General features: G+C 39.9%; 1 protein-coding gene across 4 annotated transcripts; it reads left to right on the top strand.

The window, feature by feature from the left end:
* On the top strand, nucleotides 1-27,315 carry SS18 (SS18 subunit of BAF chromatin remodeling complex). 4 transcript variants are annotated; one of them, XM_056854048.1, is made up of 11 exons: nucleotides 1-79; nucleotides 3,995-4,071; nucleotides 6,125-6,209; nucleotides 8,937-9,090; nucleotides 16,435-16,656; nucleotides 17,637-17,804; nucleotides 18,578-18,682; nucleotides 20,997-21,089; nucleotides 21,813-21,929; nucleotides 26,135-26,268; nucleotides 26,627-27,315. In XM_056854048.1, exons 1-11 carry the CDS (start codon nucleotides 11-13, stop codon nucleotides 26,651-26,653), a joined length of 1,251 nt encoding a protein of 416 aa, XP_056710026.1. In that variant the 5' UTR covers nucleotides 1-10; the 3' UTR covers nucleotides 26,654-27,315. The 4 variants fall into 4 exon arrangements, with proteins under 4 accessions (XP_056710026.1, XP_056710027.1, XP_056710028.1 ...); XM_056854049.1 differs by lacking the exon at nucleotides 20,997-21,089; XM_056854050.1 differs by lacking the exon at nucleotides 18,578-18,682.

Raw genomic sequence — 27,315 nt, forward strand, 5'->3', positions numbered from 1 at the left:
GGGCCCCAAGATGTCGGTGGCGTTCGCGGCCCCCAGGCAGCGGGGGAAAGGCGAGATCACGCCGGCTGCCATCCAGAAGGTGGGATGCGGGGCCTAGTCCGGGAGGCTGCTGGGTCCGGAGATGGGGCTTGGCTGTTTGGCTGGGGGAGGGGAGGGCTACGGGGGGGGGTGAACAGTGCCCAGCAGTCCTGTCGTCATAGTGGGGGGGGGGTCTCCCCGCCCCCACCCCCAGTGGTCTGGCGCGGAGGGAGGCGAAGGTCGCCGGGAAGTCCTATGCCCAGGAATGACAAAAGTCATACTTGCTGCTTCGTGTCCCTTTTCTCCCCCTCCCCCCCCCAATAAAGTGCTTAGGCCCCACTATTTCAAGCATTGTTTCCAAAATAAAGCAGCTTTTAAAGACTAACGGAGCGTATGATCTCACTAGCCCTTGCGACAACCTTGGGAGGTAGGCCCGTTTTGTGATTCTTCCCTCTCCCTCCCCATATTATGGGTGGGTTTCGAGTCCCGGGGGTGGGGTGGGGGGTAGCCTCGTAAGTCGGTTTTTAGCAAAACGAAGAGCAGGCTCATGGCAATGATCAGTGCTGGTCTGAGGGTTGGGAGGGAGAGTGGGTGGCCTGAGCCCAACCCCTTGAATTTGTGGCTCGCTCCAGTTCTTTTCATGTTATTCATGTTATTGTGTAGTCACCACATAAAAAGAGCCCATGTAACTTTTAACCTTCCACCCAATAGAGAAAAAAAGTGAGAATATAAAAGGTTACTAGCCCAAGCAGTGAAATACAGCTAGAGAGAAGGAAGGGCTTAATATATTTGAAAAAGGATAATAGGGTGCAGAGAGAGGGAAGTGAAGGCATCAGTGGAATCCAGGTAATACAGGAATCGCTGCTTTAGATGATAGAGAAATCTTGCCTTATGCACAGTGAAGGTGTCAGAGGTGACTCGCTCATTATGTGACTTTTCTCTTGATACAAGGAGAGGGAAAGTGGGGCAGACTAAAAAAGGCATAATCTTCAAAAAAGAAAGTGCCAGAAACAATTACTTTCTTTTTCCCCTCTAAAAAAACGCTTCAAGCTCCTATTTGATATATTTTGAGTGCTGGTATACTCATTAAAGTCTAAAGTTATGAATAAAAGATATAACTGTTCCTCCTTTTCCTTGTTCACTGGTTACTTATCTCCCAAATAAGGACCTACTTGGAAGCCAGTCAAAGACTTCCTAGCATCACTTTAACAAAAAGTAATTATCTTTTTTGAGGTTCCCCGCTTGGGAAAAAGGTGGGTAAGAAATACCATCAAATAATTTTTTATGAGAATATGAGACTTCCAGTTGTGCAAGATGGTTCTTTTGGCTGCTTAAGCAGCTCTTTGAATCTGAGCCACCTGATGACTAGAACGTGCCTACTAAACAGGTATTTATCCCAGATACAAATATTAGAAGGTAAGATTCATCGACAAAAGTTTTCAGAACTTGATTAATTTATGTTGAGAAGCTGTGGCATTAAATGGGGAATTTTTGGGGGGGGGGTTTGTTTTTATATAAGCGGTTAGGCGCTTTTATTAGAGCCCTATGTTAGAATTGTCATGTTCTGTGTAAGGAGGGAGAAAATGCACTGTGTTACTACAACTTGACAAACTTGATGAGAATGAAAGGCTTTTGTTAACTTATGCTTAATATAAATCAATGTGATCTAATGGTTAAAGTGTTGGATTAGGGCCTGGGAGACTGGAGTCAGATCCGCACTCTGCCATAATGCTCCCAGGGCAACCTTGGAGCCATCACTTTCAGTCTAACCTGCCCCAAAGAGTTAAGGTAAAATGAAGAAGGAAGAACTATGTATGTTGTTGAGCCCCTTGACAGAAGGGATGGATAAAAATGTTCCATGTAGATAAAGCCATTAGTCAATTTTGGGTGGACTGGACCTGGATAGCCCTATCTCATCAGATCTTGGAAGTTAAGCAGGGTTGGCCCTGGTTAGTATTTAGATAGGAGACCACCAAGGAATACCAAGGTCGCGACACAGAGGTAGGCAATAGCAAACCACCTCTGAACGTCTCTTTCCTTGAAAAAATCCTATGGGGTTGCCATAAGTCAGCTGTGACTTGACAGCAGAAAAAAAGGTAGAATGTTACAGGGATTAGAGTCCATATTTGAAGGATACATCTGTATGATATGAGATTTCTATTTGCAAGTTTGTAAAACCTGCCTGTAGAAATACTTGTATGACTGGAAATACTGCTGTAGAAAGTATGTAGGTGTTGTGGCTTTTGGTGTTGCTTAGTTCATGAAAGTATTTAATAGTTTGCCGTAATAGGAATTCTTGTTGGTACATGTTATAAATTAGGACTGTTAATTTCAAACATTATTCATTGAAGTGGGTAGCATTGTAGGACTATTTTTTAGCAACTGATTGAGAGATGATTGCCCTTCAGAAGATAATTTTTGTTCCTGATATAGCATAATAGCTGAAAAATTAAGTTACAAATCCGGAAGTCTACGGCAGCCTAGTCTTTGTCATGGTCTAGGTGGTTTTAGGCAGGTGATTTTCTCAGTCTGTGCTGTCCCTTTACCCTGCCATTTGCTACAGGTGTACTAATACTGGCCTACATTATAGCTTGTGGTAAAAATTTCAGCAAGGTAATGTATGTGTAACACTTTGAATATTCTAAAATGCTGCATAAGCACTAAGTATTAATTTTGACAGATGCCTGCATAAAAATAACGGAAGTAGTACTGCAATAAGCCATTTTATGGTAGAGATAATTTCTGGTAGCTAACTTCTTGAGCAAAATGTAAAATAAAGATTTTATTAATTTGATTCTCTTTGTGAACTTTGGTAGTAGGAGTATTTAATAGAGGTGATAAATCCTCATGGCTTTACTAGCTGTCTCCTGAAAATAGGTGCTGCTTACTTTCTTCTTAAAAAAAAAATCAGAACTATTCTAGGCCTTGACATTTCTGGGTACCAGGTTGCCATTGTGACCTGAAATTTGCTTGTGGCGCCTAAAGCTTTGGTAACCTTCAGCCTGCAAAGTTTGTGATAGGTTTTAAAAGAAGAAGGGAGGGAAAGGGGAGGTCAGCCCTTAAAAGGAATGCTCTGCAAATTGTCCAGCATTTTGGATGTAAGGTCTGCTGCAAACAGCTCAAGTGCTGCTTCTCCTTTGCATTTACTGGGATCTTCTGCTCTCTCCTGCTGCTGCTGGGGGAAATCTGAAGGCAGGCTGGTGGCTGTGATTGGTGTCATTGCAGAGCCTTGGGCCACCTGCAGTAAAGGCTGTGCTTTTCACAACTAGCTGATGTTCTAACCTCTTAGAATAGGCCTTACCTGCTGAATTTAGGTGTCGCTTTAATAGAGGCAAAATGTATAGAAATGGACCGTGGAAGCATTTTGTGCCATGAAATACACATGAACACATGAAGCTGCCTCATACTGAATCTGACCCTTGGTCCATCAATGCCGGTATTGTCTACTCATCCCAGCAGTGGCTCTCCAGGGTCTCAAACAGAGGTCTTTCACATCACCTACTTCCCTAGTCCCTTTAACTTGAGATGCCGGGGATGGAACCTGGGACCTTCTGCATAAGCAGAGGCTCTACCACTGATCCACAGCCCCTACCACTGAGCCACAGCCACATAACATCACTTGATAAACCACATCTCATTAGTCTATATAAAAGGACAGGATATTTTTGTCCAGGCCAGTTGGCAACCCTATTTATAACTTAGAGGCAACATGAAACTTGCTTAATGTGAAAGAGATGAAATTGTAGTTGGCATGGATAATTCTGGGATTTTTTTGGGGGGTGGTGGTGGCTTCTAGATAGGGAAAAAAAGTTGTCTAGGCCTGCTGTAGCCCTAACACAGGTAATGGTTGTAAGTAAGGATCAGATGTGAAATAAAACTATTTGAGCAAATTTATTGCTTTTAAATGAAGACTGGTTCCCACTTTTATAACAGAATAATCTTAACTGTGTTCTAAAAATCTGGTTTATTATTTCAGATGTTGGATGAAAACAACCACCTTATTCAGTGTATAATGGATTACCAGAATAAAGGAAAGACATCAGAATGTTCTCAGTAAGTTTATTATACAAATGTAGTTGATGACTATTCTTGCCATACTCAAAAGAAATTGCTGTATGTGTGGAAGTAGGAGGTTGCACAAACAAGTGAATGGGAGGTATGTGGGGCAGTCTGTACCAATGCAGGTTACATTACTGCTGTATAGCTTTGGGGGAGGTAGCTTACCAAAATCTCAGTTCTGTCATATGATGCAGACAGGTGTGGACTAGCAGGTTGATAAAATATTGACTAGGCAAGTTAGGACAACAGCTTCCACTTCATCAGTTCTGTTATTATACAGGAAATATATGGAAATAACAGAATAGTTCTTAGCTAATAGAACACTTTAGCACATCTAGATAGGGAGAGCTAGTTTTGAAGGGAGGGAATTCCAGCTGATGGTTAGCCAAGGAGGCCTTTAGGGGGCTTCAGGTATTTTGAGGATAGGAAGGGGTTGGGGGCCGTTGCTGTCAAAAACAGTTAAAAGCCATTCTGTTCCATGTTCTAAGTCTGCATGTTCTAAGTATTATAGTAACAAACCTGCATAGGTTTGTTACTATAATACTGACATGACTGGAGAAAAGAAAAACAAAGAAACAACCTTATTAAATTTGCAGATGATACTGAATTGGGAGAGGTTGCAAATATGGTAGAAGACAGAGCCAGGATACAGGATGATCTTGACAGGCTGGAAAACGAGTAAAACTAATAAAATGAATTCCTGTTGAGATAAATGTAAAGTTCTGCATTTAGGTAGGAAAAATCAAATGCATAATTATAGGTTGAGGGGAGACTTGTCATGGCAGTAGTATGTGTGAAAAGGATTTAGGGGTCTTAGTAGAACGTACGCTGAACATGAGTCAGCAGTGTGATGTGGTAGCTAAAAAGGCAAATGCGATTTTGGGCTGTATTTTGGGCTATATCAACAAAGGTATAGTGTCCAGATTACACAAAGTGATGGTATTGTTTTACTCTGCTCTAGTTAGACCTCACCTAGAGTATTGTGTTCAGTTTGGGGCACCATAATTTAAGAAGGATATAGACAAGCTGAAACTGCAACGAAGATGATGAGGGGTCTGTAAACCAAATCGTATGAGGAAAGTTTGAAGGAGCTGGATATGTGTAGCTTGGAGAGGAGACAACTGAGAGGTGATAGGATAACCATCCTCAAGTACTTGAGGAGCTGTCCATCCTCAAGTACTTGAGGGGCTGTCATATAGAGGATGTTTGTTTTCTATTGCCCCAGAAGGTTGGACCAGAACCAACTGGTTGAAATTAAATCAAAAGAGTTTCCGGCTAAACATTAGGAAGAACCTTTTGACAGAGTGGTTCCTCAGTGAAATAGGCTTCCTTGGGAGGTGGTTGGCTTTCCTTTGGAGGTTTTTAAGCAGAGGCTAGATGGCCATCTGTCAGCAGTGCTGAATCTGTGGGCTTAGGAGGGAGGGCAGGAAGGGTTGCGTCACTGTTTGGATCTCATGGCCCTTTCTTACATGGCCAGGGAAATGCTGATCTCCACTTTGGGATTAGGAAGCAATTTTCCTCCAGGCCAGATTGGCCAGGGATCTTGGAGGATTTTTTTTGGTCGCCTCTGGGCATGGAATAGGGGTCACTGGGAGTGTGGGAGGGAGGCTGTTGTGAATCCCCTGCATTGTGCAGGCGGTTGGACTAGATGACCCTGGAGGTACCTTCCAACTCTGTGATTCTATTCTATGATCACATCATTTTAGATATCAGTGGGAGATGGGGTTTCATCATGTGGGTCAGGCTGCTGGAGGTTTTGAATTTTAGAAACCGCACCACCTACTTGGAACTTCTTGTCGGTTAGCTTCAAACCTGAATCCAGCAAGCCAGAACTGGATAGGAAGAACTGAATAGGAACCTTAGCCTCCCTTGACAGTAGATGGACTGCTGTATTCTTCAAGAACAGTTCAAAAACTTCAGCTAGTGAAGGCAGTGCCTTAAACAAAAGGTTACCATTAAAATAGGTATAGTGTGGTGTTAGACAATGGGGTGAGAATGCTTAACTGTCTTTGCTTTAGACATGCTCTCCTCTGTGCTTCTTTAACAGGTATCAGCAGTTGTTGCATACAAACTTGGTCTATCTAGCTACAATAGCAGACTCCAATCAAAATATGCAATCAATATTGCCACCAGTGAGTACCTCAGAAATGTTGCGTGATACATAAATATACTTGAACAAGTAAGATATACTTCAACAAACACAGTATTTAGCAAATATAGGTACTGGCTATTCTGCATGGCTTCTTACTACATGTATGAAATTGCTGTAGACCTTTACCTGTATTTTCCACATACAAAGTATAATACTACAAAAAACATCATAATTACCTATTTCTTGAGTTAAATAAAAATGCCCAAGTAACTTTTAATTTGTCAAGAGTATGTTGTCCATTGGGTATACTAAAAAACTTACCCAGTTTTTGTATGAATGCTGCAGCATGCTGTTTTGCAAACATGTTTTGATATAGATTTTCCACAAATATTAATTCAAATTCATTAATAAGATCTGTAGTTCAAATTCTTCTTCTAAGGGGAATAAAGCCCTCCTTTATTCTGTCCTGAAGTTCATGATCTACACTGCCAGAGCCACATGTTGAATATATAGAAAGAAAGGAAGGTGTTATAACTGCATTTGAGTTTTTGTATTGTGTTAAAAGCAGATACTACTATTAGGTGCTATTTTTGTGACTTTGTGTGTGTGTGTGTGTGTGTGTGTAGCACCACCTGGGGCTCAGCTTGTGTTTCTTGTCCTGGACTGTGAACTTCTGCTTGCAGTCCTGGCATTAATCTGGCCTAGTGAGACCATGATTATCTCCCCTCTTCCTGTCACAACTTATGTGTCCTGTGTTTGCAGCTCAGTTGGTTCTGAGTCTGCAAAGACTGAACATTACTGAGGACCAGTCGTATGGAATGTTGAGGCTTTTAATGTTTAAGACCTTCCTTGTAAATTTGGCCTTGGAGCAGGTAATATCCATCATAAATGTTAACACTGGTACACCATCACCACCACTGGTACACCACCACCACTACCTATATTTTCAAAACATGCAACTTGAAATGTGTTGCTTGCCCCTAATCACTAAGCAGTTGCCCTAGCAGCCTTAAAACGGTTCTGAAAATGGTGACCCTTTACAGATATTGGAAGGAAAAATGATCCTGGGCTGACACAAAAGACACTCTGTGAAATAGTTTTAAAGCATCCTTGCCAACCTTCATTATTTTACCGAGGTGCAAAAATGGATGCAGCAGCAGTTATCAGATGCTAAGTACAGAGTCTGCAGCCTTGAATGGATGGAAAGAAGACTGTTTGGTGCCATGTAATGATGATGCAAAACTATGTATTTCATCAGGTTTATATCATTAGATGTCGAGCAGTAGAACAAGAACCACCATGAGGGGATCCTATAATAAGGAACATCTTGAACAAGCAGTTGCCCGTTGCCATCTGCTGGGACTGCCCTGTTATATTATTATAGAATTCCTAGATGAAGACAAGGACGTGAAAGTGAAGAGTAGCTCAAAGAGGCAAAAAGGACCTAGAATTCCTATTGTGTTGTTAAATGAACTTTTTCTTATGTTTAGCATCAAACAAGAGGTGGAGAAAATCATGTGTTATAAGAAAAAGAGCAGATGAATATTAATTATTGCTTTAAAGATAATCAAATGCATCATACTCAAATATATCATCAGATGCATTGACTTCTGATTCTTTAATCCTAATGAATTTCATTGTTCATTGGCTGTCACACTATCATTGCAATTTTTGATTCTGTAATCTGCTTTGAGTCTCAGTGGGAAAGGCAGGCTATAAATAAAGTGAGTAAATCATACATTTTTAATCTTACTGTAGGCTTGTGAGAAAGGTCACTAGTGTAATTGTCCTGTTGTAGGGTGGGAAGAAGTGAAATGGTGGCCCTGGGCAAACTGCCCAGTGAGTTCATGTCTGAGGTGAGATTGAAACTGGAGGCTTCCCTAGATGAAAGGAAGAAGAAATGTGTAAATAAGGACTTTAAAAGCCTTAACAGCTCAAAACTTGTATACACTGCATCTTCTTACATCTCTCCGTTATTTTACTTTACAACCGTTTAAGGTAAATAAAAAGCTGTTTCTTCAACTATGCCCTCTAGGAAAATATACAGTGCTGCTATTCTTTCCTTTTGAAGAGGCTGTCTGAGTCTTTGACACATAAAACTCATAGCTTATTAGTGGAGGTTTTTTTCTCTTTCAAATTACCTTTTCTACAAATTCTAACCATATACCCTTTTTTTAAAAAACCGAGGATGGGAAAATATGCGTACACATACGTGCTACATATGTTACATAGACTTATAGTAACTAAATGTGTCCATTTACAAGGGATGATGTGTGAATTCAGAATTTACATTGACCTGTGCAAGGCCTTTAATGGCAGAGGGACAAATCTGAAATCTTGCGTAAAGGGGAATGTTCTTGACACCATCACTGTGTTAGAAATCATCTAAATAATTGCTTCAGCAAGAATGAATGGGGTCACTGGCTTAGTATTTGCCTCAGTCTCATATTAACTACAAAACAGTCAAAATAAAATCTTTTAAAAATATTTCATAGCAGAAAAAGAATTGCAGGTCCGAGCTCAAATATATGTAGCTTGTTAATTGTGAAAGTGTGCATGTGGTGGTTTTGCTGGGAAATAGAGCTCCAGTATAAGTTTTGAAAAATTGGACATGATGCCGTAAGAGTGGTTAAATGTGTCTGAAGAAACAATGGATGCTTTTACTGCTTACCTCTGTGCCATGGCCATATAGGTAGTGGTTGTACCACATGTACATGCAGTATATTTGTTGGACTAACTGCTTCTGTTTCATTGAATTGTCTTTCAGCCACCCACGCAGAATATGCCGATGGGTCCCGGGGGGATGAATCAGAGTGGCCCTCCCCCACCTCCACGCTCTCACAATATGGGTTCAGATGGGATGGTAGGTGGGGGCCCTCCTGTGCCACACATGCAGAACCAGATGAACGGCCAGATGCCTGGTAAGTTTCTCTCCTGGAAGACATTAACACCAGGGTTGCTCAGCAACTGGAACAACACGTGGGCTCGAGGGATAGAAGGTTGTTGATGACAAAACTGCTTTGCATGCCCCTGAGTACGAGCTCTTTTAGTGTTTGTTAGCTACAGAGCTACGTGACCTGTATTCTGTGTTGATCAGGCTGCCCTTGGGCTTTGATGTAGCTGACACGCAGCATTCCTCTGAACAGAACTGGCTAATTTTAGTCTGTCGAAAACCATGCCGTGCAGCTGTGTTTAGAAGGCTTATTGAAGGAAGGCATTGGCCTACAGCTGAATAAATCTAAATTCTTCTTTAAGGAAATCATCCAAAACCATTGCTGCTCCATGAGTGAGACAGTTAAGCTGTTTTAAGACTGTCTACTAGCCGAGGCTCTCAAGATAGTATACAAGGAAGCATGCAACAATACAAAACAGAGTGGCAGTAAAATTTCTAAACAGTCACAGAGTAGATTAAAATGTAATATAGTAAATAAAATAAACTTCAGCAGCAGCAAGGCAAAAAACAAACAAAAACAATGACCAGCTTGCTTAAGAAGAGAGAAATTTGCAGACATCAAATGCTTCAGTAAATAAAAATATTTTGATCTGATGCCAAGGCTGTTGTGGTGGGAGGGAGTTCTGTAGCCAGATACAACTCCTGGAAAAGCCCCATTCCATATAGCTGTTCACCTCCGCCAGAGAATCGGGACACATACAGCATGGCCTCTAAAGCAAATCTTTAAAGTCCAGGTAGCTTCATGGAGGACAGGGTCCCCAACCTTTTTGAGCCTTGTGGACACCTTCGGAATTCTGACTCAGGGTGGTGAGCACAATCACAAAATGACCACCACAGGTGGTAGAGCCCCCACACACACACACACACTTACACAGAAAGTGCAGGGAACAAGACTGCTTAAAAAATCACTGGGAAAATGGGGAGAGAGAGAATAAAACCAATATTGCGGTGGCAGCTGCCACCAAAACAACATTAAAGCCAATCAGAAGCCCTACTTGGCCCCACCCACTTTATAAAAACACTTGGTGGGCACTAGGCAAAGTGTCTGTGGGTGCCATGGCACCCACGGGCGCCACATTGGGCACCCTATATGTAGGAAACAGCTGCCCTTATCCAAGTCACATCCTGCTTAGGGCTTTAGAGGTAAGCCCTGGTACTTTGAACTGTGTTCAGAAACAAATCTGCAGATATACAAGTGCTTTCAAAACTGGTGGGAGCACCAGGCCCCTTGTCTGCTTTAGTATTGCTGGGGATACTGCGTTTCTCAGAGCCAGCAGGATAGTAGATGCGGGGACAGAGGCCTGGAGGAATGCTGATATCCACATGAAAGAACTAAGGTTGTTTCAAATGACTTGCAATTTCTAACATGATCCTAAAGTACAAAATACATACCCTGCACATATCAGTTTGAACCAAATATGCTTGTGATTTAGCCTCTTGTCCTTTCTTAAAGTTTATATTAGTGGCAATAGTGAAAGGATCTGGCTCATTCACATGGGTTTTAAGGAGGCAAGCAGCTAAAAATGTACACCTGAACAGTTGAAATTGAGAATTACGATTTGTGTTAAACCATAGTACCAAATAATTCGGGGGAGGGGGGGGAGAGACAGAATTGTACTGACCTGCCACCCAAACATTAGACAATCTGCTGTTGGTAGAAGACAAACTCTTTCAAGAGATATATGCGTGCAGAAATACTTTTTAGTGACTTCCCCATTGTTGTTCCACAATTAATAATATTGTGGGAAGGCTAGGACAATAAACTGTGGCTTTAATCCAATTCTTCAATCAAAAGTTTTCATCAGGAGCTGCAGACTGAAAGTTGTACTGGCCCATCTACTTATTTAGAAGACCCCTTAGAGCTTGCTTCTAAGATTGTAGGGAATCAGTACTGGCCAGTATATGCTGAGGCAGGTTCCCACTGGCCTTCAAATGAAATCTGTTGCTTGAGTGAGGACATGAAAGTAGATTCATTTCTTTGTTGGCAGGGTGTGACTTTTGTACTTCTTGTACTTCATTATCAAGACTAATTTTAAACCAGAAAAACATAAATTAATAACAAGCAATTATTCTCAACATATAGCTTGCTGGAAAACATCCATACTCATTCTCAAATCCACTCCAACTCTTCTTTTTTCACTGATTCCTGAGGAAAGTTCTTGTTGCAAAATGCATCAAAGGGATATCACTGCTATGCAAATACAGTCCAAGTTTGTGTTAACTGGACCTTGTTTTAACATAAAAATGTTTTCCATTAACGTCACAAACCATAATTTTCATAAACGTATCTCCAATTTTGGAAATGTATGTTGCTTCCATTTCTGCACCAGTATCATTCTGACTGACACCAACAGGTGCATTGACAAGTATCATTAATGTTTAGGAAGTTTGTGGAACTCCCTGCCCCAGGATGTAGTGATGGCTGCCAACTTGGAAGGGAAGTGGACATGTTCATGGAGGATAGGGCTATCCATGGCCACTGGTCAAAATGAATACTAGTCATGTGTGTGTGTAAAGTGCCTTCAAGTCGCAGCCGACTTATGGTGACCCTTTTTGGGGTTTTCATGGCAAGAGACAGAGGTGGTTTGCCAGTGCCTTCCTCTGCACAGCAACCCTGGTATTCCTTGGTGGTCTCCCATCCAAATACTAACCAGGGCTGACCCTGCTTAGCTTCTGAGATTTGATGAGATCAGGCTAGCCTGGGCCATCCAGGGGCTGGTCATGGTGCATACCTATTCTCTCCAGTATCAGAGGAGCATGCCTATTATATTAGGTGTTGTGGAACACAGGCAGGAAAATGCTGCTGCGGTCATCTTGTTTGTGGACTTCCTAGAGGCGCCTGAGTGGCCACTGTGTGAACAGGCTGCTGGACTTGATGGGCCTTGGTCTGATCCAGCCGGGCTTTTCTTATGTTCTTATGAAGTTGTTCTGAATTATATCCTAATAAGTATATTAATGGTGATCTTGGTAAGGCTATGCCCATAATAGTTCATATTACTTTCTGTCTGTCACTCCAAAATTCTTTAGCAACGTCATACTTTTACCACATATGGAAATAGGTATCCAGTTGCTTTACACATCTCTAAACACATATTTGATGTATTTGCATACATTTTTTATGACCTAGATGGAGTATGATGCCACCTACAAATTACTTTTAAACAGTTCTCTCTAATCTCCACACTCTTTGATATTTGGGAAACATTTCTAAATATACTCTTACATACTTTTACAGACAGTTCTTGTTTTAAATCCAGCTCCCAGATTACTCAATATTTCATTTTCTCATCTTGAAGTAAATTGTACAATTTAGAAAGCAACCCTTTCGTTCAGTTGTATTATATAGTGTTTTTCCAATTCTTATCAAGATTACTGTTGATTGATGCTTAGGTATAGGTTTAGTTCCGGATACCTTTTCCACTCAGTTTCACCCAGTTTCCCTCAATACAGCTCTGTCACCGTATAGCTTTTGTCCATGAAGGTCTTATTATCCACAGCATAGCATTTTTGGTGGTCAACAGGGATCCCTTCCTCCCTTTCTCTAGCAGAGAAATTGATTGGATTCAATCCCTAGCAGGTTTCTTAAAAACTGAAATTAAAAACCATTCTTATTGCATTGTATAAGTTTAATATCCATATAGTGTTAATAGAGCATTTTAACATGATGCCAAATAAGCTGAAACCAGATTTTAGAGATTAGCGCTAGATCTGAGTCTGATCGACATTATGGTATACAAATAACTGAGTTTTATTCCACTTGTGGGGGAAGCATGTACTTTAAAATAGGCATGTGGAAACTAAGAGTCTCTGACTGTTTCTAAGCAGTGCATTAACCACTAAACCGCAAGGCTGCATTGAGATGATTGTTTTCTCTAATAGTCTCTAACAGATAATCAGCCTTCTGACTGAAGAGGTTAGAAGTTAGTTTATTCCAGGTATCAAGTGAAAACACTATAGCAGTGTTTTTAGAGACCAAGTGCCCAAACTGCATCCCAAAACTCACTTATTTATCGCAGTGCCAACACCGCTAGAAGTCCATATGGGGCTAGGGGTTGCCAGGTCCCTCTTTGCCACCTGCGGGAGGTTTTGGGGGCGGAGCCTGAGGAGGGTGGGATTTGGGGAGGGACTTCAGTGCCATAGAGTCCAATTGCCAAAGTGGCCATTTTCTCCAGGTGAACTGAAATAGCAGATCTCCTGCTACTACCCACCCCTTCAGTTTGGTTCTTTTTCCAACTGTTATCTTCATACAAATTTTAAAAGACTGTTATCCGGGGGGGGGGGGGGCCCTGATGGTGGGGACAGCCCTCTGAACGCGCTCAGAGGCACCTTCGGTTGCATGAACGAGCAGAGTGGAAACCTGAGCTAAGCGAAGGGCTCTTCGCACAAGAGCTAAGCGAAGGGCACAAACGCCAAGCGGGCCCCCGTTCGGCCCTCACCACCAATCCCCCGCACTGCAGTCATCAACCAGCCCGCTGCAGATGGCCGCGCAGGTGTCCCACTCCCGGTCCAGTCCCGTCCCAGCTCCGCCTTTTCCAGTCCTTGGCAAAAGGCTCGTCGTTGTCTTCACTTCCAGAGCACGCAGCCGGCGACTGCGGAGAAGGAGCTGGGAAGGAGCCCGGTGCTTCCCGGAGGAGCCGGGAAGGCACCGCTGGTCCCCAGCCTCCTCAGCCGGGGGAACGAACTCAGGTGAACTCTGTGCTGGGGCGATGGCACGTGTGCCCACAGAGAGGGCTCTGAGTGTCACCTTTGTCACGCATGCCATAGGTTCGCCACCATTGCACTATAGTATAGCCAAAGATCATACAGTGTTATTTTTTTTATTGAAAAGCAGTCTAATCACTCTTGAAATAGGAATCACAATGACACAAAAACACTAGCTTTTGTTAATGGAATTAGAAATAAAAAGTATACATGTCAGCCCTTAGCCTCTCTCTCTTAAATTTAAGATAAAATACAATTTCTAAAATTCTGACCAGAACACTTTCAGAAAAGATAAGATCGTCTTACCGCAACCCAAATCTGAGAGACTAAGGGATTTGGGGTGTGGTTATCTTATATATGCCCAATTTCATGAACCTCGCATGTCTGTATTAAATCGTCTAATAGTTCATTTCCTCTGAAGGCGTGATTTAAGACCCCTCTGAGCCTTGAATGACACTTTCCCAAATAATAATTGTTTCAACTCGTGTTCTGCTTATCTGCTCTTTTTAAGATTTAGTCCAGGCTTAAAGCCATTTATTCTTAAATTATCTTTCTCAAGGTTGAAACAATGAGAACAAAGCTGAAACAGTAAGAAGGAAATACATGTTTGCAGAAATTCTCATGCCTACTCTGTTCAAGAATCTATACAATTTAAGGTCAGAGTCTTACCACACTGAAAGAAAAACATGAGGAAAGTCTCTTGTCCGGTGACATCCTACAGCGGTTCTGACTAAAATGCAGTATTCAAAAAAGCTCGATACACATGAGAAAAGAAGTATCGCTTCTGTCCCTTTTCAGCTTCCTTCTCTCCTTCCCACCCACCAGCCAGCATACTATTTGCCTCCCAATCTTCAACTTTCTCTCCTTATGTCCCCTGCACAGCTCCTCCCTAGAAAAGAGAGCCACTGGGCTTGATTCCATGGTTTTGGTTGCTGGTCCAGGCCCAGTTGTATAGTGGGGAACCTGCAAGGTCTTGTAGGAGGGCGCTCTTACCCAAATCGTTAGGTGTCTCTCTGCTTGCACAGAAACACATATATTTTGGGCACCTATATACTTGGGATCTTAGCCTACGCATATCAAAGTCTATATTCAGATCAACACTTGGAAAAGTGAGGGGAGACTCTTAAACACAAAGGGTTGTTATTTTGCTAACAGAAAAGAGACCCACTTAATCTGTAATATTGTTGAGCATCAATGAAAATTACAGAACAGAAAAAGCCATGTAAAACCTGCCTATCTAAATGGGGAATGAACCTATAAAAGAAAGGGAGGCATACGAGCCTGCTTTGAAGAGAAGCAGGGGCAGAGGGGGGTTGACCTCTGTGATGAAGCTGCTTCGGAAAGTGAAAGGTGGGGGAGGGAAATGCAGCAGCAGGGATGTAGAGCAAAGAGTTGAAATCAGAGAGATGAGGGGCCCACCATAAGGCTGGGGTAGCAGTATAAGTCCTAAACCAGCTGCAAAAATTGGGGCCTCATGTCCTTTAGACGACTGGGGAGCGCCCTGTTAGTCTGCCCAGGAGCAAGCAGTTGCTGTCCGACCTAAGTGAGTGAAGAATGCAGCCTGTGTAGGATTGAAGTGTGATGGCCTATATCTCTCCCTGCCCCCCCCCCCAAATGTCCTTGGTATTTTCTACTTTGGCTGTAGATGGGTCTAAGATCTTAGAGAATCCTTCCCTTCTTTCCCTTTCTGTATCCCCCTAACTATATAAAAAAAAAACTTTAAAAAAAAAGATCTTAGAGAATCCTGTGGAAACACTGTGATGATATCAAAATACTTGTTTCTATGCAGGTGTATTCTAGAATGGAAAAGCACAGATACGAATATCTAGAGCAGCGAGAAAGTCACTTGAACACAAACTCTCCCCAACTTTAAACATAAGCAGTTGTTCAAAGAATATGTTACTAAGATACTTGATGTATCTGTTCATAAATATCTAACGAGCTAAAGAGAAAACAAACTCCATCCTTTTGTACATGCGGAAAGGAGGCTTCAAAAGTGAATAGACTACTGTGAATGCCAAGATTTTTCATCTTTTGAAATTAACAGCAAGAAGCTGTGGTCCAAGCTGAGATAGTGCAGTGTTAAGCAAGATGATAGGGGTCCCCCCCAGTTTTGTTACCACAGCCCTCAAAGTAAAAAAGCCAAACTGCTGGTATGTGTAGAAAATCAGCAAAACCTATCAGCTAGTATATCATTGCGGCAAAAACTGCAGAGAGAGCTGCAGGAGTGTGTATGTGCCTCTCCTTTTCACTGGAACAATGGTAAGGGGTAAACTGTAAACGTAGATCGTAAGTGGTTGTAAATTTGTTAGAATCTAGTGTGGTTGTAACTACATGTGTTCAGTGCTAACTATTACTGTGGTCCAGTACAATTTTTAAGTTCATCCTTTTGTTTTGCTCAACAGCGGAATGGTATATCTAAAATATATAAAACTATGTTTGAATTTTGGAAATGCTTCATTGTCACTTTTATTTGTTTTAAACTGCTGCATGATTGATTATACAGATAACAATGAAACTGGTTTTACTGAGCTGCCAGAATGAATTTTAAGTAAAGTTTGGAATTGTGCGTCTTTAGAAACTGGGATAAAAAATTTGTTTCTCTTCAAAGGACCTAACCACATGACTATGCAGGGACCTGGACCAAACCAGCTCAACATGACAAACAGTTCTATGAACATGCCTTCAAGCAGTCATGGCTCCATGGGAGGTTATAACCATTCAGTGCCATCTTCTCAAAGCATACCTGGACAAAATCAGATGACAATGAGCCAAGGACAGCCTATGGGAAATTATGGTCCCAGACCAAACATAAGTATGCAACCAAATCAAGGTAAATTAAGAAATGAGTGTTTTCTTCCATTAATTTCAGAAAATTACACACACAAAAAAACTTCTTTAAAGTAATCAGAAGGGAACTGTACAGTATCTACTCCTTTACCAACAAATTTTGTGTCTCACTGAATGTTGGTACTCTGTTTATTGCAGTCTAGAATATATTGTTGATACCTTGGCAAGCATGTTTTGAGTACACAAGAAATAGGGAAAGCCAGACTGGTAAGGAAAAATAAAATATATTAGTGATTCATTTATGGGATTTGCTTGCAAAAATTGGAAAGTGGATAGAAAATTGTAGAGAGGAGGAGAGGATTTAGGAAAGGGTGTTTTTTTCCCTAATTAAATTATTTCACTATTAATTTAGAACACCTCAGTTTTCCAAAACTAAATAAAAAGTAAACAATGCAATCTTAGGAGCAATTTCATGGAAGTAAGCCCTACTGAATATACCTGAGCAAACATGCTTAGGATGTAAGAGCATTTTCAGGTATAACAAAAAGTACAACAGCAACTCAAATGTGCATATAGAGTATTACTTCTTGAAATGGTAGGAGTTTCCTTATTAGAAAGGTATTTTATTAGCAAACTTTAGTCTTAGCAGTTTGGTATACTAATCGTGCAGAAATCTGACAGAGAGAAACAGGTGAAGATTTGGGTCTTTGCAGTCTTCAGTTGCAGTCTTCAAGTTCTTACACTAAACTAGGTCCATGTAGTCAGTTGAAATAATTTCTCCTACGTTCAGCGCACTTTAAGTCTGTTCTTCAGGTTTTTGCAACTTCCACGTGACTTCCTAATTGTTTCCATTTACCAACTACTTTTTGCACATTAATGAATGCTATTGGTTAAGCTTCTCACTGGAGCAGATTTTAAATCTTATCGTGCTTCTAAATTACATTTTTTAAAAAGACCAGTAATTAATTAATAAGCAATGGTTTTGATTTATTGTCTTGACGATTGCGGCTTTTCTTACAATAGGCCCGATGATGCATCCGCAGGCCCCCTCACAGCAATACAACATGCCGCAGGGAGGTGGACAACATTATCAAGGACAGCAGCCTCCCATGGCCATTATGAGCCAAGTTAACCAAGGAAACCATATGATGGGACAGAGGCAGATTCCTCCATACAGGCCACCCCAGCAAGGTAAGAACAGAAGTTAACAGTTTTCATTTTCAGTTAATTAACACACAGGATAAATGTTCAAAAAGTATTTTGTCTCCATCCAGTTACATTATTTCTGTATTGCTTTTTTCAGCCTCTGAGATAAGTTTACAAAAGGGATTAGTGCAGAACATGTTTTTGCAAGCCCACTTGCCTCCAGTATCTTTTACAGTAATAATGACTATATGTTGATCATTTCAGACTAGAAATACCTAGCTTTTGTAAAGCTTTCCTGTGTTGGAATCAAATCTTATTTGCCCCAGCAAGTGGCTATTGACAAGCTTGTACTAGTTAAGTTTTCCTAAAAAATAGTTCTTGGAGCTAAAATGTCAGTAGATTTCATTTGAACGTTTTGTTGTTCATAAGCTTTTTCTGAATAAAAAATATGAAAAGATTTTTTGGTTTAATATATATGGATACTGTACATTCTACAATTAGAATGGAATATGTAGCTCTTGACAGCTTGAACACTATAGGCAGGTCTTCTACAACAGATGTCTCTCTAAAAAAAGCAAAAAGTATATATTGTGTGTTTTTAGAAATTTGCTTCCCATACTAAATGTTAAATGCATCAGGATGCTGTATGTAATACATAATGTATTCTCACAAAGCATTATATATGCTTTCTGAAGCACATTAACATGGGTGGGGGAACGCTATAGATGAGACTGTTTCTCATATTAAAGTGAGAAATTAGTAAGCGTGATAATGGACAAAATAAGTTATTTACATATTGACTGGTTGTGGTTTTTCAGGCCCACCACAGCAGTACTCAGGCCAGGAAGACTATTATGGGGACCAATACAGTCATGGTGGACAAGGTCCTCCAGAAGGCATGAACCAGCAATATTACCCTGATGGTAATTTCTCATAATGTTAACTTTCCCATTTTGCACACCTGCCCATTATTAGTGCTACACAAAACTACTGGATAAATAATTTCTAGTAAACTGATCACTAGAACGCTTCTTATATTTTACTAGAGCTTGCAAGTTCAATCATTTGAAATAGAAAGCATAACTTGATTCTACAGTTCACTGAAACTACAAAAACTTGTAATTTCAATTCTGGTACAACTTTCATGTTTTTATAAGAACCCCCTCATTTGGCTAGAAATGTAGCTGATGCTTCGCAGTGTCTAGGAGAGTTCATGCAGCCATGTAAACACATCTGATTTACAAGATTAAAAGATGGGTAGTTCTTAGTTTTAAATGAAAACACTGGTACTAGGAATCCTATGAAAAGATCAATATGCTTTCAATCATAATTTGGGGGTTTCTCTCTCTGTTTTAAAAGAATATGATAACATATTATTGGTGCTCATAACAATGCATAATTAGGATTTTAACACCAGCACCAACAATCACTTGGAAATACAGTTACAATAATGAATTCTTATTTCACTTATTCCACTGTAACCTCCATTATCATATGTCCTAAGAAGAAGTGGATAATAGACATAGGGCATAACTTCATCAAGTGAAAGCAATGCTGATTCCTCTGCACGAGAAATGAACCAAATGTAGTAGTTAAAAGTCCAGGCTTCTTTTACGTGTTATTATCAAATTAAAGATCTTTATATGAAATATTAGGAGATACAAAGGTACTGATAAATAAATGAGATTTTGAACTTAGGGATTAATAGCTGACATGACATTTGTTAATTAGTTCATGAAGTGCAATATGTGGGGGTATATGATTACCTTTTTGCAAAATAATACTCATTTCAGAGTGACTACTGGAATATTATTGCATGTGTTTTTTAAGTGCTCAGGTTATTTTTGCTGAGTTTTTAACTGTCTATTCACCACGGGTCACCACAGTACTCCTGGTTTACTTAGTTCACATGTCACGAAATCAGCCTTGAGCACTTCTTGGGCTGGCTTAACTATAGACAATTTTATGACATATAAGAGTCTATGGTAAGACAGTTCCACAAAAGTTGTCTTGCAAATACCGTTAAAGAACCGCAGCTGCTGCTTCATTCTCATAAGTCATATAGTGTCATTCCTTACTGCTTGGTGTTACACATAAAGCAACACTGAAAATGTAATATAAGGCTGTAAGTTATTCGTGTGAACATTTTCTATAGCTAGCTTGCAGACTAGGTAAATTTAAGAGACCCAACAGTTCTGTTATATTTGGCAAATATATGCTGTTCACCAATAATAGATGTGTTAAACGTGACCTATGAATATAACCATAATTCTAAAACGGTATTCTTCTACAAGCAAAAAAGTAACAGGATACAGGGATGATACACTATAAAGTGGAATAAAATGTGTAAAATGTGTAATGCCTATAATTAGGGGAATTAATTTGTTTTGGGGATTTTTTTGTCTTTCATAGCCTATTACGCATTTATAAATGGTAAGGGCCATGAATTCTTACGTTTTGGTAAGATATAATGCCACTTTTAACAAAAGAAAGTTTCCTTGTTATGGCAATGCCTATGAGGATAGAACTCACTAGTTTTCTAATTGGGAGCAAGGGAAATGTTTGAGATTGTAAGGCAAGCCTGAGAAACAATAATTCTTTTATCAGTAGCATCCTAATGGTAGATATCCCTAGCATGTGCTGGTTATAGTAATATGATACAGAAGAATTTGCAAGGAAATATTTCTTCTCCCTTTCCCAACAGATTTGGAAATAATTTTACGTGGGGTGGATTAATATGTGTTAGATACTTTATGGTTAAAATGCATTTGGGTTATTCACAATTCAGTTGAATTTTATTTGTAATAATTCACATTGTTTTTTAACATATGTTTTTGAATTGGAAATCAGTAAGATATGTGTTAGACAAAGTATGATAATTGGTTTCTTTGATCCTAATTAAATTCAGGTTATTTACATGTGAAAGGCTTAAATGCTTTCATTTTAAAAAATAAAGACAAGTATTTCCCCCCTCTAATAAAGATTAGAAGAAGCTTAGGACCCTCCCTTGCTGTGATGTTGCTAAATCTACTTTCATTAGCCAGGTTTTTTTTCCTTGTCACATGTTAATTCAATATGAAAGAAAATCCTATTGGTAAATCCGGCTAATTCGATTTCAAGAGTCTTTTTTATGTATTTCCAGCTGACACTAATTTTTTTCAGTAAGATGCAATCTTTTTAGGGTTTTCACCCAGAGGCCATTAACGTTTCTTCCTGTCTCTTGTCGAATTGATGTAGGTCATAGTGATTACGGTTATCAGCAACCGTCGTATCCTGAACAAGGCTACGATAGGCCTTATGAGGATTCCTCCCAACATTACTACGAAGGAGGTATCTATATACCTTCACACACACATGCGCACATACATTCCTTTTCCTCTCCCCTTCCACAAAGGAAAAAAAATTATTGCACAACATAACTTATTTCCTGCCCATGCAAAGCTCTTGTAGACTATTAGTTGCTGGCTGTTGAGAATTGCAGGGAACTTGAAGCATTCAAAAATAGCTTCTTGCAAACATCTAAAACTATAACCTTGATTTGTCATTTCTAACAGCAGTAAAATGACTAAAACACCGTTAGTGTTTTTTTTTCCAACAGTATCTTTTTATTTAAACATAAATCCATTGGTCCAGTTGTATATTTTGTGTGTACGTACACATACAAATATAGCGCCTTTAGGAAACAGCTTGCTGATTTTTGTGTAGCTAGTCTGTGCTCTGTAGCTGTCTTTAATTTTGTCCTTTTTTTTCATTTAGCATAGTCATGGCCTTATCAAGTCATGGCATCATGTCCCAGTAAACTTAATGCTCGTTTGGCAAAGATGCTGAAAAGACTGCAGTGTAGCCTTGCAAAACCTGGCTTTAACTGCAGTTTGTCTGGCCGAATTCTTTCTGTTTTGGTTTGAGTTTTCTTTTTGTTTTTTCTTTCCAGTTTTTGAGATCAAGACTTGCATTTTCGTTTTGTTTTTGTGGTGTTGGCTGTGCATCTTAGAATAAATATAAACTAGAATCAGAGGAAGTGCCTTTAATTGTTTCTGCTTACCATACTTTCAGGAAATTCACAATATGCTCAACAGCAAGATGCATATCAAGGACCACCTCAGCAGCAAGGATATCAACAGCAACAGTACCCAAGTCAGCAAGGTTATCCTGGACAGCAGCAAGGTTATGGTAAGTAGTGGAGGACAGGTTGCCATGGGGGGAAAAGGAAGTCAAGCAGGAATTTTGTGAACCTCCTTTAACACCTACAGACTCCCTACCGAAAGGTTAAAATATGCATATAGATGCAGTAAACTATGATAGTAATTTTTATCAGTCCGAGTGGTCTTTCACACTAGGCCATTGGGAATTGCCTTAGTTTCTCCTGTAAAATTACCCCACAATGTATAGCACATCAGATCACATCTAGCCGCCCCCCCTCCCCCCCTCCCATGGGCAGATAACACCCTCTGGGCTATTTTGGGTCAGGGGAAGGCTGAGGCCTCTTCTCCCTACACGCCATGGTCCTGATCCAAATCAGACCCCTGTAGTGCTTGGGATTTTAGTTTCCAGCATCTAACATCTGACTAAGTGGAATGAGACTCTAGTTGAAGGAACCCATACCCAGCTCAAGGGGGCAAAATGGCATGTCTGGTTTTGCCCTGAAAATTGTTGATTTCAGTGAAGTTCTTTCAAAATAAGTAAGCTTAGGATCACAGCATCAGAGTTGCTCTTTAAAAAATGTAGGTATCCTATAAGTTCTGACTTTGAACCACCATCAAAACCAGAAGGTTCAGTGTGGCTATCAGTCATCTGACTATAAAAATGATTATTTCCTATGTTTAGTGGTCTAACAGTGCAGTCCTAAGGAAAGTTATACCCTACTAAGTCAACTGAAGTGAGTGTAACTCTATTAAGGATTGCACTGTAAATCAACAAAACTTTAAACTGCAGTATGTATTAATGTCACTGTTCTGTACATGTGTAATTATAATTGTTCAGGTAAATACTGAAATAACACCCGTTCATATAATTCATTTTACTTATCTAATAGTTGTCATAATTTGTGTTTGAGCATCATAATAAAATATAACATCAACATGTTTCATAACAAAGTAGAACGATCAGTACCTGACTTGTCTGAACCATTTTGTAATGTGGTTCTGATATTCAGTGGACCTACCTAAGAATGGTAAAAGTGTAGACTCTACATACAGCCTGTGTCCGGAAACTCCCTAGTATTTTATGCCAGTTAAAGGCAGCTGTATGGTTTGAATCCATGCCCGCTTGTACAAATGGAGAGGGCAAATTCCACCAATTTTCACTGAAACCCCTCTCACCTCCTTCCCATATCACATCTTTCACTGTTCCTAAGCAGTCCCGACACTCAGAAGTGGGTTTTGGTATAGTGGGCTGAAACTAGAAGGGAAAGCCAAGGAAACCATGTTCTGCAGGTAGAGTTCTGTTTGCAGGTTCTTCATCTAAGTCTATGGAACAGATTTCAGTACATACTTCATAGAATTCATTATTATTAGTCAGAATTAAGTAGTAACTTGTTTGTTTGTTTATTTGGATTATTTATAGTCCACCTTTCTCAACTTGCACTTAGGGCGCATTATGCAGAACTTGCACGTAGGGCGCATTACACAGGGTGAGTCAATACAATCATCAGGAGGGACATTCATTAAGTAATGCAACAGGCTGGGGAGGGCGGGGTTAGAAATTTAATAAAATAAATAAATTAAGAGTTGTGGAACCAACCAGAAGTCTAAAAACTGTATTGAAACAAAGCATAAGTATTAACGTGACCCATTAAATGATGCAAAAATTCCGTAGTAGGATCCTAGTCTCAGCAATCTATACACAGCAGCATAGACCACAGTCCCTAATAACTTAATCCAAGTAGCTTTGTTAATCATTTGGTATGGTCCAACCCTATTGCCTGTGTAGAAAACCCCTCTTGAATAATTCACTTTTACGTAGTTTGCAAATAAGATTAGGCTAATGCAAGAATAAGGTTAGAATAATAGCAAGTAATAAAGCTAAAAAGCTTTATGGGTCTTGGAGTACAAGATGCTACTGCAAAAGGAAATGCCATCTGGGAGCTTGTAAAGCGTCCCCTCAAGTCACAACTCACGGAGACCCCATGAAGTTTCACCTCATGGGTGAGCTGAGGTGGTTTGTCATTGCCTCCCTCTGCCTAGTACCCCCAGCCTTCCTTGGTGATCTCCCATCCAAGTACCAACTCTTCTAAGTTTCCAAGCTCTGTCAAGATTGGGCTAGTCTGGTCTGCTAGAAGAACTATGTTCTGTACTTCACATAACTTCATTGTGAAATTTGACCAGTAGTCTTAAAAGTACAATTCCTTGCTGCTGATACAAACCTAGACAATGAATAGTCTAATAATTCAAGACCAGTACTTGAAAAATGAAGTCTGACATGATGATCACATGAACACATGGAACTGCCTTATACTGAATCAGACCCTCGGTCCATCAATGTCAGTACTGTCTACTCAGACCGGCAGCAGCTCTCCAGGGTCTCAGGCTGAGGTCTTTCACACCACCTACTTGCCTAGTCCCTTTAACTGGAGATGCCAGGGATTGAACCTGGGACCTTCTGCATGCCAAGCAGAGGCTCTACCACAGAGCCACAGTTCAGGCTGTGTCCAAGATACTTTTTATGGTGAATTTGCATGCTGTTGGGTTTGCTTTTGAAATTATTTGTTTACTTCAAATACTTTTAGTGCATTGCCTCAAAGTCATAGCCAACAACCAACTCAGAATCCTAAAATCACAGCACAAACAGAAGCCAACATAATTATGTTGCCAACTATAATAAAAAACTCGCAACCATAACAACAGTTTAATTTCATATCTTCCATAATAATGAACTACACCATAAAAGTACTTGTAAGTTCTGCTGATGAATAGTTTTATTATATCAACATAAGAACATAAGAAAGGCCATGCTGGATCAGACCAAGGTCCAACTTATTTCAAGTAATATTTTACTATATCAGGAAAAAATTAAGTGTCTTCTGACCTAGTATTTTAAATACGGCTGTCTTGGAACTAAGGATGGGACAAATGGAAAAAGAGATGGAGAATATCAGTCTTTCCTCAGTGCAGCATGTTTGTTTGGATCCTGTGCCTTGTTCCATTTGTGCAGGCAGCACTTCCAGTAGCACAAGATTTGCATTGCACCCAGCTGTTCCTAAAAATCCGCCATCATCTAGGAGCAGGATTTTGGGGAGCATCAGTGGCTGAAGGGAGAAAGTTCCTGTTCCAGAATTACAGTTGTGCCTGTGTGCATAGAAATCAACTTGATAACTTTTTATCTCATGGCTGTGAAGGGTCAATATAATATATGACTAATATGCTTAGAGTGTTGGATCCACAGGAATAGACTATATGAAAGAGTTCCCCTACTGTTTTTCTTTAGGTTTACATATCTATGTTGGTTTAATTGGATATTGCAGAGACTTTGTAGGAGACATCAAAGTATTTGGATACAGGATCCCAGTTGTAATGTTTTTCCCCAGTCATAGAAGAAACTCCTTTACCAATAAGTGTCAGGAAGGATGATGGAACAGAAAACAGCCAGGAGCTTTGAAAGAGGGTTCTTCATCTCCCTCTTGCAGGCATCTCCTGGTAGGATTATATATCAGTATGTACTCACACATTGCCAGAAAGCAAACCATCAGGAAGTAACAAAGCAGGTCATTGTATTTGTACCCAATAGGGATGTAAATTTTGTTTCATAAAGCAGCCATTTTACCCTATCAAAAGCATTAAAATAAGAACAATAACTATTTATTTAGCCCATACACATATTCTTACATATTATCACCCCTGCAACTGGTTTTTGTTAAGGAAAAGTAGTACTTTAACATGCTCTAGTGTCACTCTTATTTGCAGATGATTAACAGTAAAGCAGCATTGGAAAGTATGTATTCCGCAGGTACAGACAGTGCAGTGTATCGGCAACCCTTTTCCAGTTTTGCAAACATTGGAGACCGTTTCAGTGTTTACAGCAATATATACAAATCCTGATTGTTCAGTCATTTTAACGTTCAATGCTTTTCATCCCTATTACCCACCGATGATGTGGTAATATATAATTTGTCATTAAGTCAAGCAAGGTGAGCATGTTTGCAAGGTGAAAAAAAATGCACATTGAAATGGGAAAACTGGCATCAAATTGCATTTTACAAATCTTTATATAGTTAGATATACTTTTCGCCTTCATATTGTAAGCATGTAATGAACAGTTCTAAATTTTACTTACTCGCTTTGGGCAAAGAGGCAAAATATGCAGGAGGGGATGATGCTTTGTTTCTGGATTTGTGGTTATCCTATTTAGTTATGTCCATTTTGGTCCATGAAATATTTCAGGTCCTTCACAAACTGGTCCCGGACCCCAGTATTCCAGTTATTCCCAAGGGCAAGGCCAGCAGTATGGAGGGTATAGGCCCACACAGCCTGGCCCCCCACAGCCGCCACAGCAGAGGCCTTATGGATATGATCAGGTATCATTTTTGTATTCTTATTTTAGTTGCTCATGGTTTATTGTTCAAATGTTGGAGAGGAGAGGATGATTACTAGAAGGCCTAAGTTCTCAAGCATCCTCTTCTTTTAATGATTGCTCGTACCAATTTGAGGAAAAGCGATAGACTGATATAAATTTTATGCAGTAGAGTTTTCTGTTGACTTTTTGCAATGACTGATCAGTTTAAGAAGACATGAAAGCTCAAGGAAGTTTTCAAATGTTTGTGTAAACTGAGTTGATTATAGGCTGTGGCCCTCCATCCTTTGTTTGTTTTTATTTTGTTTCAGAGCAAAATAAGAAAACTGCATTCTATTTACACTGTCTTGTTTTATTTCCAGGGACAGTATGGCAACTACCAGCAATGAAAAATGTCATGAGTACAATAGCCAGTATCTATTAGCAGCTGTATTGTCTCGTCAGCACTGTGGACATCTTCTTGTGAAGAGAATCTTCCTTTCCACCTAGTTTTGGAAACAAAAATACTCTCCCACATTGTTGATAAATGGCTGTTTTACAGTATATCGCCTGCTTGGGCTAGTTATAAACAGAAGTTATAGTCTTTCTGAAAAACAAATTTCACATCTCTACTCTAGATGGCAATATTGGACAGAAAATACATTGACAAACAATGTTTTGCAATGAGCTTAGAACTGTATATCAAACTGTTACATACTAAAATGTTGTGAACAGCATTGTACGTTTATGAAGGTTAAGGGAATTTAATATTTTTCCACAGATTCTTTTGTAAGGGGGAAATTTTTACAGCAACAATATTTTGTATATTATGTTTTTCATATGGAATATGCAAGGCAGTACACTACGCACTGGGCAAAGTCAGAAACCCATGTAGATAGGAAGTACAGATGGAGACATGATGAATTCTTGATCATGTTGGTCTTAAAATGTGCAAGGAGAGCTGGAAAAGGATGTTGCTGAATATGCATCCTTGGCAGACTCAGTATGCAGAATACAAATCCCAGTTATTTAAATGACAAGGTGATCATGGGCAATATGACACAATCTATAA

Source organism: Euleptes europaea, chromosome 8 (assembly GCF_029931775.1).
Source record: "Euleptes europaea isolate rEulEur1 chromosome 8, rEulEur1.hap1, whole genome shotgun sequence".
NCBI lineage: Eukaryota > Metazoa > Chordata > Lepidosauria > Squamata > Sphaerodactylidae > Euleptes > Euleptes europaea.